This window comes from Cebus imitator, unplaced genomic scaffold, assembly GCF_001604975.1.
Source record: "Cebus imitator isolate Cc_AM_T3 unplaced genomic scaffold, Cebus_imitator-1.0 Scaffold76, whole genome shotgun sequence".
Lineage (NCBI taxonomy): Eukaryota > Metazoa > Chordata > Mammalia > Primates > Cebidae > Cebus > Cebus imitator.
Genome location: NW_016107391.1, coordinates 12,386,811 through 12,402,166, shown reverse-complemented (window position 1 = coordinate 12,402,166; position 15,356 = coordinate 12,386,811). Strand labels below are relative to the sequence as shown.

General features: G+C 34.3%; 1 protein-coding gene across 2 annotated transcripts in view; it reads left to right on the top strand.

Annotated features, from left to right (window-relative positions):
* ADAMTS19 (ADAM metallopeptidase with thrombospondin type 1 motif 19) overlaps positions 1-14,810 on the top strand; it is a 248,812-nt gene extending 234,002 nt beyond the window's left edge. The window contains exons 22-23 of one of the 2 annotated variants that reach the window (XM_017532489.2): positions 11,133-11,310; positions 13,205-14,810. In XM_017532489.2, the coding sequence (XP_017387978.1) occupies positions 11,133-11,310; positions 13,205-13,356 (330 nt within the window). In that variant the 3' untranslated portion in view covers positions 13,357-14,810. The remainder of the gene's footprint in view (positions 1-11,132; positions 11,311-13,204) is intronic. The other variant, XM_037739941.1, reaches the window with a different exon arrangement.
* The last annotated feature ends 546 nt before the right edge of the window (positions 14,811-15,356 follow it).

Here is a 15,356-nt window from a genome sequence, read left to right as displayed (position 1 = left end):
AGACAGAAGAAGCACTTGAGCCTGGGAGGTGGAGGTTGCAGTGAGCCAGATTATGCCACTGCACTCCAGCCTGGGTGACAGAGTGAGACTACATCTCAAAAAAAAAAAAAGAAGGTATATTTCATTTCAAGAGAAGATTAAGCCTTTTTCTTGTTACCAAGTTGATTTGCTAACATTTCTATCTGAGCTTCTCATTTACTAAACTATTTCTCTAATCACTTCGAGAGTCCAAAGTGTTTAAACTATTGAGAATTATTTTATCATGTTTGGTGTTTGACATGTTAGCCACAGTATAGACATAACTTAATACAATCTTAGACATTGTCACTAATGTCCATGGCAATGAATGACTTATTTCATTATTTTAAAAAATATGGTTGTCAGTGAAAAGAATCATACTGTAAAATATTTAAAGAGATTTATTCTAAGCCAAATATGAGTGACCACAGCCCATGACACAGCCCCAGGAAATTCTGAGAACATGTACCCAATTTGGTCAGACTACTGCTTGGTTTTATACATTTTAGAGAAACATAAGACACCAATCAATACATGGAAGATGTACTTTGAAAGGCAGGACAACTTGGAGAGGGCTACCAGGTTATAGGTGGACTCAAAGATGTTCTGATTGGCAATTGATTAAAAGAATTTTTTAAAGACCTCGAATCAATAGAAGTAAGTGTGTCTGGGTTAAGATAAGGGGTTGTGGAGACCAAGGTTCTTATGCAGATGAAACCTCTTCTTAGCAGGCTTCAGAGAGAATAGATTGTAAATATTTCTTATCAGACTCAAAGAGGTGCCAGATTCTTAGTTAATTCTCTCCTGGATCAGGAAAAAGACCTAGAAAGGGAAGGGGATTCTTTACAGAATGTAGATTTTTTCCCACAAGAGAAGCTTTGCATGGCCATTTCAAAATAAGTCAAGAAAAGTTTTGGAGTAAAATACTTAAATACCCAAGGTTTGTCATCTGACACCAGGGAAATTGAGGATGCAAACACAGAAGAGCAGAAGTTTAATAGGCAAAAGAAAGAGAAAAAAAGAATCTCTCTCTCTGTCTCTCTCTCCCCCCTTCCCTCCCTCTCTCCCCCTCTCCCCCCCTCCCTCTTTCCCTCCCTCTCTCCGCCCCACCTCTCTCTCTCTCTCTCTCTCCTCTCTCTCTCAGCTCAATTTTACAGGCTGCTGTTTGTTAGAATGGTTTGGGGGCTACTTTTCATTAAAAGAAAAATCTTACCGCGGATTCTCTTACTAACTGCCTAAATAATTTCTTTCTAGCTAGTGTATGAAAAATATATTAAAAAGCTTTAGAGGAGGAATGAAAGGATGAAAGTAAACTTAGAAGAGGACCAGGCAGGCAACTTGAAGGACAAGTGTGTGGTTTGACCTTTATGACTTGGAGTTTCCTGTCGGCATGCTTCTGGGGTCTTCCATTCCTTAGCCCCAGTTCTTCTTTTGGGGTGAGTTGTCCACATGCACAATGGCAGGCTCGCACTTGTGAGGGGAGCATGCGCAGTGTGGTTACTGGAGTTGTATACATGCTCACCGAAGGTGCTCTTCCCTTACTAGTCTAATGTTCCTAGGAGGTCATATACTGGTTAAACGCCATCATTTTTCCCTCATAATGCTCATGCTTGAGCCTACTTGACCTATTCCTGAGATCTTATTGGGAAGCTGCTGATCACCAGTTTCAGGGTTTTTTTTTAATCTATAAGGAAAGTGCCTTCCCCTGGCGCTGGCTGCAACTAATTATTATTTTAGAGAGACAGTTAACAACCTCTGACCATCACCTGATGGTCACTTGACATTCCTGGTTGTGAGGGAGGGGGAGTCCCTCTGCTGCCCTGCTCATGTCTGCCTGACTATCTAGTATAACACTACCACCCATTCATGGCCTGAATCTGTCTTTCAGATTTACTTCTGGAATGCTCTTGGCTGAGAGGAGGGGTCCATTCAGTTCTTTGGGGGTTTAAAATTTTATGTTTGGTTTACATGGTGAAATTATCTCACACGTACCCAAGTACAGAGAAGACTGTACTTTTCTTAGGTAGATTTAATTGATGAATATCACTAAGTCAGTAGAACAAATTTTGCTTTTAGAGACTTTGGAGATTCTTTTTCGGTAGGGAAAAGGGATTATCAACATAAATTTTCCTTGTGCCTTGTTGTTTGTCTATGTCAAAAATTTGCTTAAGTCCTAAATTCTTGTGAGCAATTTTCTAAGCTGTTTACATTTGCTCTAAAGATGATTGCTTCCTTTTCACTCTAGTAAAACTGGGACATCATGATTGTGTTTCCTATTCAGAATTAAAGACTTGTACATGGAATTGATTCATGAGGTGCGTTGTTTCAAAGGTCCTTTGAGACAATATTAAACTGGGGAACAGAATATCCATCAGACAATACAAGACTCTTCTTTTCTAAATACTCTAGTCAGAAAATTTTCCTTGTAAAAGAAATTTCAATGGCAAGTTATCTGGTAAACTCTGTATTTCTTTCCCATTTGCTGGCAAATTGATGTTGACATTTTAGCATTTTGGCTTTTAGTGGAAGACTATAGTGTGTCTTGTTTCAAATATACATTAAATTACTTGATACAGATGTGAAGAGCAAGATTTAGCATTTATTAGAAAGAGACTAAAATAAAATTAGAAAGAAGGGAGAAGGAAAGGGAAGGGAGAGAGAACATGCCATGGAATCTGAAGAAACACCTACTTAAAGGTCCACTTTACTCATTTGCCCTTGTTATTAAACACTTTGGAATATCATAACATAGAAATGTAACAATAAAACTGTACAGTGCATATAGTGGAAATAACATTATATCTGGAATCAAAGGACTTGCATTTGAGGTTTGTCTCTCCTCTTATGGGGCACGTCTTTGTACCATCTCCTTGAGTCCTACCCTGATTCTCCTATTTGAATTACAAAACCCCTTACCCCAAACGTTTCTCATCTTGTCTCCAAGCTTTAATTTTTCCCATAGCACCTGTTAAAATGTGAATTATAATTTACTTTCCTCCTTTATTTTTTTGCTCTTACCCTCTCACCCATTAAGATGTAAGCTCCTGGGGGCCCCTGTTCTTGTCTGTTTTGCTTACTATTACATCTCAGTCTCGAGACAGTGGCACATTGGCTCAGTAAATATGTGTTGAATGAATGAACGAAATATATGCCTCACACTTTCCATTAGTAATGCTGTTTGGGTTATCAGAAAGATAACCAAGATATGCTATGTAAAAGCATATTGGAGGCCTGGAATATAATAGGTATTTCATATGTCTGTTCATTTGTCTTTATTGTCTAACACATGATATGTTGTAGGTTGTCTGTAGATAAGGTGACTAGATGTTTTAGTTTACCCAGGACTGTCCCAGTATCCCTAGAGTCTGGGAAAAATTATCAGCAACTTCTTTCACAAATGTTCAGATATGGATAATAAATTATATGATCACCCTATCTAAAGATGAATCATGCATGTAAATTTTCCTTAGAGCAAAAGTTCACCTCATACCATACAACCTGAGTTATACCAAAAACGAAACAAAAAAGCTTTCAAAATTCATTATTGTTTAATTTAACAGTAGAGTAGGATAACAGGCTAACATGGCAGTATGTGGAAAAGGCAGATATTTCTGTTTTAACATAAAAGATATATTAGCAAGCTTCGAATATTAAATAGTGCTTAAGTGTTCAAATGCTGAATTCAGTATTTTTTAAGTTAAAACACTAATTTCAGCACTTCTTGCCTCTAAAGCCCAGGCATTTTGTGAATTTATGTGAGCCTCTAGTCTGTTTAACAGGGATAATAGTATTCATGGCCTTCATGTGAGATATTAAAATAAATATAACCTCTAACACAGTGCCTGGCATATAATAAACATGAAATAAGTGCTAGCTTCTGTTAGTATTGAGTGGAGGAAAAGCTTTCAAAAGTAGTATTGTCAGAGGCTTTGGAATCAGAGAGACTCCATCTTGAATAGGGGCTGAGTAAAATAAGGCTGAGACCTACTGGGCTGTATTCCCAGGAGGTTATGGCATTCTAAGTCACAGGATGAGACAGGAGATGGGCACAAGATCCAAGTCACAAAGACCTTGCTGATAAAACAGCCTGCAGTAAAGAAGCTGGCCAAAACCCACCAAAACCAAAATGGTGATGAAAGTGACTTCTGGTCCTCCTTACTGCTCATTATACTCTAATTATAATCATTAGTATGCTAAAAGACACTCCCACCAGCACCATGACAGTTTACAAATGCGATGGCAACATCAGGAAGTTACTCCATGTGGTCAAAAAAGGCAAAGAACCCTCAGTTCTGGGTATTGCCCACCTCTTTCCCAAAAATTCGTGAATAATCCACCTTTTATTAAGCATATAATCAATAAATAACTATACGTATACTAAGTTGAGCCATTCATGCTACTGCTCTGCCTATGGATTGGCCCTTCTTTATTCCTTTACCTTCTTGCCTTCACTTTACTCTATGGACTCACCCCGAATTCTTTCTTGTATGAGGTCCAGAAACCCCATCTCTTGGGGTCTGGATTGGGAGCCCTTTCCCATAACAGTACTATTGATTTCCTTTGATCAGAAAGCAACAAAGTGACTTTGTAGTGTAACTGGTGGCTCATGCCTGAAATCTCAGCACTTTGGGAGGCCCACGTGGGTGGATTACCTGAGGTCAGGAGTTCAAGACCGGCCTGGCCAACATGGTGAAACCCCATCTCTACTAAAAACACAAAAATTAGCCAGGTGTGGTGGCAGGCACCTGTAATCCCAGCTACCCGGGAGGCTGAGGCAGGAGAATTGCTTGAACCTGGGAGGTGGAGGTTGCAGTGAGCCAAGATTGCACCATTGTACTCAAGCTTGGGTGACAAGAGTGAGACTTCGTCTCAAAAGAAAACTAAAAAATTAAAGAATTGGCTAAATATGGATGAAATTGCCCAGCTTCCATAGTGGTAGTAATCTGCTTCTAACCCAATCAATTTTATGTCATTGTGTTTTGTTAATAAATGTTATTGAATAAAATACCAGATCCATAGTGAATCATTTCTGGTGTTTTTTTTTTTTTTTTTTTTTTTTTTTTTTCTATACAGGACCATGAACATAATTAGTGGTCAATAAATATTTGAAAACCAATAAATGATGTAGTATTTTGAGAGATTCAAGCAAACTATAATTTTGAGACTCTGTTAGACGGGACTTCTATTTGCAGATAGCTAGGACTTGCCACAACTGTGAGCTGACAAAGTGGATACTTAGTTAATGAGATTAGAGTCTTTACTCCTATGTAGCTTCACCACTTAGAAGTTTTCACCACTTAGATGATACTAACTTTTATTAATAAATTATTTGGAATTTTACTTTCATACTAATTTAGATCTGAAACTATAGCTATGATCTACTACAATACCTTGTTTAACAAAAAGGAAAAATAAGTTTCAGGTAAATTGTTTGCTAGAGGCAAATAATCAGAAGCCACATCTCCTAATTTTGAGGTCAGAATTATTTTGGCTTTATCTTTAATGTCTGTGTGTTTTTAATCATAGTGACATTATTTGAGAAGATATTTTATTATTTAATATTGTCTTCTATAATAACAATAATAAACAGTTTAGAAGATACCTTGGGATTTCAATTGTTCTATTTCAAATAACTATTCATTTTTCACACATTTGTAATAAAAGTTTTACCAATTTATATTTTATAAAGTAAACACTGGTAAGAGCTCGATATTTTATTATTAAAATATTCTAATGGAAATTAGATTCTAAGGCTAAAGATTATTTATTTTAACAATAAAGCAAATCTATTAGTGATTAGTTTCAAAAGCAGAAATATATACTGTTTTAGTTTAATGAATTATAGGGCTTCCATTATTTCTTAGACAATATTTTTATTTCCATGTTATTCCCAAATAGTTACAAAACATAATTTGACTATAAAATGCAACTAACATCTTTTTCTAGTTCCCAAATTTTTAATTAAAGGCACTATTCAGCCATTATCTGCTGAGATTATATATTCTGAGTTATTTTGTGTCTATTGTTATTTTATGTCATTTTCAGTAATACTAAAAAATGATGCGTTACTTCATTTTGGTCATATCCTTTGCAGTTGATTATGTAAGATTGACTGAAAGTGTCAGGAATAGCCTCTGACTAATGATGGGCCTCTTTGAAATATTATTGAGAACCTTCTTTATCACATCAGAGTGAGCCCATCTTTCTAAGGCTTCTATTATTCTATTGGTTTCCCAAATATTGTGATTTTTTTTTCAAGATTTACAGCAATTTTAGGAATCGAGATTAGAACAGTATTTTGTTTTATGTAATATTAATCCCTTGAAAGTTTTAGCTAAACTGTATGACATTTCTGAAAATATTCTTCTAACTGTGTCTTAATTTATATGATTATATTCATTGTATAGAGTGGTATTGAGATTAAGGCTTTTAAAGGAGAAACACCATGTCAAACAGTCCTCCTATAATAGCTGGAAATTACAATAAAGCTTACACTGAACTGGAAATACTCAGATCCTGCAGAAGTTTAAGAGAAAAAGTCAGGTTTTGTTCTCTGTTGTTGTTCTTTGATCTGCTATTTGCAGAAAGCTAAGAATTCATCAGATACAAAGATAATATTTCGTGGAAATATATACAGAATAAAACTTAGAAAGCTAAGTTATCTGTACATTCATGTTAATGACATACACATAAAATTCCGTTATTCTGCAGTAAGCTATTTTTATACCAGAAATATAGGCTTCTTTATTGAACATGACATAGGAACAACTCCAACATAATTTACCATGCAGCTGAGGTAACATCAAGATGAATTATATGGTACTACTTACAGATAAGAAGTAATACAAAGGGTCTCTGTTAAATACAGAACACTTATTTTTGGCCAGTAATTTCCAAACTCAGACTGCACAGCATAATCTCCTAGATGCTTTTATTAAAAATACAGATTCCCAGATCTCAGGTGCATTTATTGACTAAGAAATTCTGTCTTAAAATCCATCATTGTTTTTTAATCTCTCCTGTAATTCTGAAGTGTAGACTTAACATATGAATATACGGTTTAATTTATAAATATTACATAAATATGCATAGGGATTTGGGATAATGTGGAAGCTTTCATGGAGAAACTGGATTGGAGATTGTGTTTTTTGTGTTGTTTTGTTTTGTTTCTGAGACAAAGTCTCACTCTGTCACCCAGGCTGGAGTGCAGGGGTGCAATCTCGGCTCACTGCAACCTCCGCTTCCTGGATTTAAGCAATTCTCCTGTCTCATCTTCCCCAGTAGCTAGAATTACAGGCCTGCATCACCACATCTAGCTAATTTTTTTATTTTTGGTAAAGACCGGGTTTCGCCATGTTGGACAGGCTGGTCTAGAACTCCTGGCCTCATGTGACTGTCTGCCTTGGCCTCCCAAAGTGCTGGAATTACAGGCGTGAGCCACCACACGCAGCCTAAGATAAAGTTTTTAAAAAAGGCATGGCATTTAGGAAAGGAGTATTAATCTCAGCACAATTGTAGAGGTAGAAATAGAAATTGTATGGAAATGATTAATTTATAAAAGAACAAATTATTTTTAATATGGTGGGATCAAATTAAAGTTAAACAGGTAAATACATGCCAGTCTAAAAGTAGTGGGATACTGGGCCTTATATTGTAGGCAATGGTAAATTCAGTAACCAAAGATTTTTGTCCAAAGAGCATATATATGTAGATAAATTTTGAAAGAATGAATTTTCAGTTAATATGTGACATTCATTGGCAGGCTGAGGACTAAAAACAAATCAAACAATAGTACATTAGATTTGAGATAATGAGGGTTTGTGCAGAATGCTTCTTGTGCAAATGAAAATAAGAGATGAGCCCAATGATTATCATAATGGAAGAATTGATAGCAAAGAGAATGCAATACTAATAGTGACTTAGAAAATACAGAGGAAAAAAGTATTAAAAATGGTATATCAGTATACTTAAAAGATGACAATCAGAAAATATTTAAAAATTTTTAAATATTTTAAATATCAGAATAGTATAAACCAAGATAATTTATTTAAATGGGATTTATTAATGGTATTAATAAACCCTTTAAGCAAAATATTGCTACATCTTCTTACATAGAAAATCATATGGCTAGTAAATAAATTATCATTTTCAGAAACACAAATACATTTTCTCTCTTACATATAGTTTTAATACCATAAAATAATGGTATTTTCTCAAATTAGTATCAGCCTATTTGTATCACAAAACAAATTTAGTAATATATGTATAAAACCAAGAGACTTCCCTGGTAAAAGACTGTTATACATCAAATATGTTCTTTTACAAATGAAAATGAAATTTAGTTGAAATGCAAGAAATCTGCTAAAAGTGCACTTGATTAATAAAATACATATATAACAAACCCACAGCCAACATCAACCTGAATGGGAAAAAAGTTGAAAGCATTTCCCCAAAAACTGGAACGAGATAAAGATACCCACTCACCACTTCTCAACATAGTAATAGAAATCCTACCCAGAGCAAGCAGGCAAGAGAAAAAAAAATGAAACATCCAGATTTTAAAAGGAGGGTTCAAATTATCTATGTTTGCTGATAACAAGATTATTTACCTAGAAAACTCTAAAGACCCCTTCAAAAGACTCCTAGACTTGACAAATGACATCAGTGAAGTTTCAGGATACAAAATCAATGAAGAAGCATGTCTATACACCAATAACATTAAAACTGAGAATGAAATCAAGAAGTCAATACAATTTATAATAGGCACACACACACACACACACACACACACACACACACACACACATTACTTAGGAATACATTTAACTAAAAAGAGAAAGACCTCTACAAGGAGAACTGCAAAACACTGATGAAAGAAGTAAGTGACACAAACAAAAGGAAGAATATCCCATGCTCATGGATTATAAGAATCAATATCATTAAAATGACCATACTACTGACAGCAATCTACAGATTCAGCACAACTCCTATCAAATTATCAATGTCATTTTTCACAGAATTAGGAGAAAAATCCTAAAATTCCTATAGAACCCCAAAATGGCCTGAATAGCCAAATAAATCGTAAGTAAAGAAGAAAGCTAGAGCCATCACATTACCTGACTTTATACTACAAGGCTATAGTAACCAAAATAGCATTGTACTGGTACAAATATAGATACACAGATCAAGGGAACAGAAAAGAGAACTCAGAAACAAAACCACGTACCTACAACCAACTGATCTTCAACAGAGTCAACAAAAATATGCGCTGAGGAAAGGACAACCCTATTCAATAAATGATGCTGGAAACAGATTGATAGCCATATGCAGAACAATGAAATTGGACCCCTATTTCTCACCATACATGAAAATTTACTCAAGGTGGATCAAACACTTGAACATAAGACCTGAAACTTAAAATCCTAGAAGAAACCAAAGTAAATGCTTTTGAATGTTGGCATAAGCAAAGAATATATGAGTAAAACCTCAAAGGCAAATGTAACAAAAACAAAAAGACATAAATGGGACTTACTTAAAGAGCTTCTGCACATCAAAAGAAATAATCAATAGAGTGTACAGAAAACTAACTGAATGGGAGAAAATATTTGCAAACTATGTGTCTGACAAGGACTAATATTCAGAATCTGCAAGAAACTCAAACAACTCAACAAACAAAAATCAAATAGCCCCATTAAAAAGGGGGCAAAGAACATGAATACACATTATTCAGAAGAGCACACAAGCAGCCCACAAACATGAAAAAATACTCAACATCACTAATCATCCAAGAAATGCAAATTAAAACCAAAGTCAGAATGGCTACTATCAAAAAGACATAAAAACAACAGATGTTAGTGAGGATGCAGAGAAAAGGGAATACTTATACAATTTTTGGTAAAAACATAAATAAATACAACCACTATAAAAAATAGTATGGAGGGTTCTCAAAGACCTAAAATAGAACTACCATTTGACTCAGCAATCCCACCGTTGGGTTCTATCCAAAGGAAACAAAATTATTGTATCAAAAAGACACAGGCACTCATTTGTTTATCACAGCATTATTCATATTAGCAAAGTTATGGAATCAAAGTATCCACCAACAGATAGTTGGATAAAGCAAGGGTGTGTGTGTGAGAAATATATGATATACACATACCATGGAATCATATGCACCCAAAAAAGAATGAAATTATGTCTTTTGCAGCAACATGAATGGAGCTGTAGGCCATTATCCTAAGTGAAATAACTCAGAAACAGAAAATCAAATATGCATGTTCTCACTTATAAGTGGAAACTAAACAATGGGTACACATGGACATAGAGAGAGAGATAACAGACACTGGGGTCTCCAAAAGCAAACAGAGTTGAAAATTTACATATTGGGTACAGTATTCACTATTTGGGTGATGGGCATACTAGAAGCCTAAACTTTACCATTTTGCTCTATATCCATCCCCTAAGCCTATAAAAATAAAAAAGTTTAAATAATAAAAATAAAAAAGAGAAAAAAAGTGAATTTTACCTGAGAAATTCATATTATCAAATATTTTTATTAGCAAAATACTAATATCATCTAATCTAACAAGAAAAAGCAATTATTTTAATAACATATCTGGCTAAGGCATCTTGATATTGTTTATAAACATTTTAAGGCCAAAGAAAATAGAGCAGATGAGTATATTTAAGGACTGTAACAAGGACCCAGCTCTAAAAGTGGACATGTGCTAACTTATGAACATCAAAGAATAAATAATAATGAATCAATTATTTGTTGCAAACTATGTATTAGACCTTTGAAAGTTGTCTGTTCAAGCATTGCTGGTGTCATTCACTCTCTTTCCCTTTAAGTCATATTGTATCTTTTCTTGATTCTTCTTTACTCTTATGCCCTTGTCATTACCCAGAACACTGTCTTAGATCGGCCAGAGGTTCTCAACAGCATTGTGCCTGATTTATGAGCATCAATGTTTCTGACCCATGTTTTGCACTGACCGTGGATGTTGCAGCTCATGTTTAATTTTAAGTAATATTTAGAGAAGGTTGCTCACATCCTAGAAAATAATAACAGCAAAAAAAAAAAAGAACTTTAATAAACTTTGCATTTCTCCTAGTGCTCCATTACCTGTGGCAAAGGAATGCAGTCACGTGTTATCCAATGCATGCATAAAATCACAGGAAGACATGGAAATGAATGTTTTTCCTCAGAAAAACCTGCAGCATACAGGCCATGCCACCTTCAACCCTGCAATGAGAAAATTAATGTAAATACCATAACATCCCCCAGACTGGGTAAGAAGATTTTAAAAAAAAAATGCTTTTGAGAAATATAGAAATGCGTATTGTAAACCTATACTGATTATTTTGGTTTAGACTTAACTGTATCCATTTAAATATGATTTCATCCAAATGGTAAGGTGGGTAAAAAAGTCCTAAAAACTTAAACTGCTTTGATACCTAAAGTTGTCCAATCAGCCAGATCCAGGAAATAATAATGCCACACCACCCAAAGTCTTCTTATAATCAAAATTTAGACTCAGATCAGTCCCACAGCACAACTAACAATTAAGTTAATATCTGTGGAAACATGAGATTGTAGATTGGACTCCTCCATGGTTAATAGTCTTCCTTGTAATCTGGGTATAAATTATTCTTCAGAAGGACATACACTAAAAAATGTCTTTCAAGAATGGGTGCATGGATCTAAACCATTAAAGAAGAAGTTCTATTTTCTTTTTAAGTTTGAGAATATAATACTAAGTAAAAAATAAATGCTAGTAATTTTGAATATATTGATGTTTATGAAATGCCTTCATATATATCCTCAATTTTTATTATTTAATCTAATCCATAATTGAGAATTCAATTATATATTTTAAGCAGTTATGGCCTGCACTTGTATAAAAAATACTAATGAATGATTTAGCATTTATACCTTTGATTATTAGTAGCTTTTAACAGCACTCCTGCCTGTCAGTGGGTTAATTTATTTTTAATACCTTTGGTTTTAACCTGTGCGTATAATCTCCAGAGGAAATATTTGAATCTACAAATTAATTTTACCAAAATGTAAGGAGCTAAATTATCATAGCTATTTTTCCAGGCATAAGACTCAATCAAATGGGAAAGTTTGGTTTCTTTATAAAAATATAAAAATTGTTGTTTTGGGGCCAAATAATTAACTAACATTCCTAAGAAATAATCACTTCAAGGTGAATAACACTAATTAAGACAGAAAGTTAAGAAATTCTAGAGCAGATGTGCTAAATCTATTTATTCAATAGCAGTATAATTTCTTTCTCCAACACTTACTTGGAGTCCTCGAAATATCATGTGGCAGAAAATAATGGAATAAAAGAACAATTTTGTTAAAATTGCATTTTCTCTATGTATATTCCTTGAAGGTATGCCCCAAAATACAGAAGCACAATGGCTAGAAAAATCTAAAGTTTTTAAAAGCAGAATAATTATATTAGACTATGATTCATTCTCATATGCAAAAGAAAGAATTGCAGCAGGAGTGACTTTCACTGTGCCTTCCAGAACACACTATTATTTTTACTAAAAGGAAGGCCAAGCCTACATGACCAAATAAATATTCTATACCAAGTTCTCATTTCAAACACTTCAACTGTTGCTATAAATCTCAGTCACCTGTGATGACATGCATTGATTTTTATAGAAGCCTGAAATCACAGCTCCAGATAATTCACCTAGATGTGTCTGTTATCTGGGGAAACTAGGAATATGAAATAACTGTGAGCATATTTTTCTTTGCTATTTCTTTGTAATTTCAACCACAATAATATTTATTAATTTGCATTCCCAGAAAAGTAGATATATTGAGCACATTTATTTTCCTTTTTAATTTTCTCTACTAAAATTCAAAAGAAGCTTAAATGAAAGCTATAAAACTGAAGCTTAAAAGTACAACACATTGAACCTGGGAATTCTATCTTTAATAAGCCTAAAAACATTTATAAGTAAAAACATTATTCATTCTTTACTTTTGAATCACAGGAGGTCTGTATGTGTGTATTTCTTTATTGTTTAAATTCCAAAAGGTAATATAAATGAATCAAAGAGAGTGTACAAAATTCCCCCCACTTAAATGCTTGAAGTTTGTTTTTACTAATGACATATATGATACCTGCATGGATTGAATTCACTATGTTCTATTTCACAGCTGCTCTGACCTTCAAGTGCCTGGGAGATCAGTGGCCAGTGTACTGCCGAGTGATACGTGAAAAGAACCTATGTCAGGACATGCGGTGGTATCAGCGCTGCTGTGAAACGTGCAGGGACTTCTATGCCCAAAAGCTGCAGCAGAAGAGTTGACCTCTAGCAGGCTGTCTGGATCACAGCTCCTTGCAATTACATTATTTATAAACACACACACTAGCATGTTTTTGAGACCAAATATTATCAGATCACATATAATTTAATCAAATTAATTAATTTATTATTTTTTTTGCCTGCCAAACATCCAATGTGGTGCTTGTTTTGATTACACAAACATTTTGATTTGTGCTAGATGGCTTCATAAATAATTTTATATGAATGAATTAGTTGGATCCAGTAATCTAATAAAAAGAACAAGAAAAAAGCAGATCATTATACTTAAAAAATGTTTCCTTGTTTGTTAGGGCTATCTCTAAGGTGCTACTCTCTCCCCACCAATGCCATTGAATTACCCAGAATGTATACTGACTTAGCATAATAGTTTAGTTATATCTGAAGAGAAACTATTTTTGGTTTTTGGTGTCCTGCTGCAGCATTAGGCCATTTTCTGTAATCTGCAAGAGATGTGCAAACATAATGAACCTCATAGTGTTGAACAGGTTTTTAGAGAATGTATTATGAATTTGGTTCAGATTTATAGACATCCATAGGAAAAATTCTGCTGTAATTATAACCTTATTTTGATAATGGAAAAGTCAGAATAGAGACTTCGATCATGTTCATGAACATGTACTTGAACACAAATATTTTAACAATGAAACACTGTAATGATTTACACTGAATCACAATTGCACTGTTGATATAGTGTAGAGAAATCGTTAGAAATGGTAACATCCTACAAAAATGTGTATTATTTTAACATATTGTCATTAGCGTTTAGCTTTTCTTAAATATTTTAACAAAGAAAACATTGATCCACCCATTTCCCTGTACCTTTTTAGCAGATTTATTAAAGAGCATAGTACTTAGCCTTACGAATCATAATTAGAAAATTTACTAATATTTCTCAGCCTTTTCCCTAGGAATAAGGAAAAACAGAAAGCATATAATACTGTGGTAGTTTCATTGTGTTTTTCTTCCGTTTAAAAATTTAAAAGTTTTACAATTCTGTGAAACGTTCAAAATCCAGCTTAAAATTTTTCTTGTGAGAAAATATTGTACATGATTCACATGATTTCTTAGAGTTTTCAATAAAATATGTGAAATTTGCCATTGAGAGACAATTCTTCATAGTCTTGTCACATATCTACATGTCTGACATACAAAGGTACTGTCTACTTTTGTCCTGGAGTATCTCCTAAAGGATGTTTGTATAGCTGGAAGATAGTATCTGTCTTGGGAGCAAAGGACAAATATGCTTCTCATTATAAAAGTTTCAGGTTCCCTAAAATTGGGGTTTCTTTACTATAAGACAGCCCAATGCATGTGCTGATGTCACCTGGCTCTCTTCATGTCACCCTGTGGGAAATGGGGCTCAGGGGTCTAGTACAGGAAAAGCTGAATCCCTGGCTACTGCTATTGCTGTGAATAATAAAGTCATTTGTCTCTAACCCAGGAGTTTCATGTCTTCTGCCCTGAAATCATAATGGACTAACTTGTTAAGTTGCAAGCAGGGTGAAACCTCAAGCTTCACAGTTCTTAAATTTCTCTCTTTAATATTTTTCACCCTCATTGTAATAAATGGGTTTTAATATTGAGGTCAGTTTTTTCTAGATTGACCCTTCCTATGTAAGCCCTTTAATTTAATTGCTGAGCTACGGGGTTAACCAATATCAACAAACTTTATGTGAGTTAGTAGATGAATGGGACAAGAAAAAGTTAAAACAGTAAGAGGAGACACTCTCAGTTCCATCTCTTGATTCCTGAATCCATAAATCTAGGTAGAAATAGCACCATGTATTGGTTGATAATTCAGAAAATACACGTCTTAGAAAACATTATCTCAGACCTCCAAAGTGTTTTTGTACACCTGGTAAGAGACTAAATGTTTCTTAAAAAGACGTATCATTCTGTTAGGCCATCTGCTTCAGGGTGATGGGGAGCATGGTAATATGAAATATGTACACGAAGATGAGCCCCTTGCCACATTTTATTTG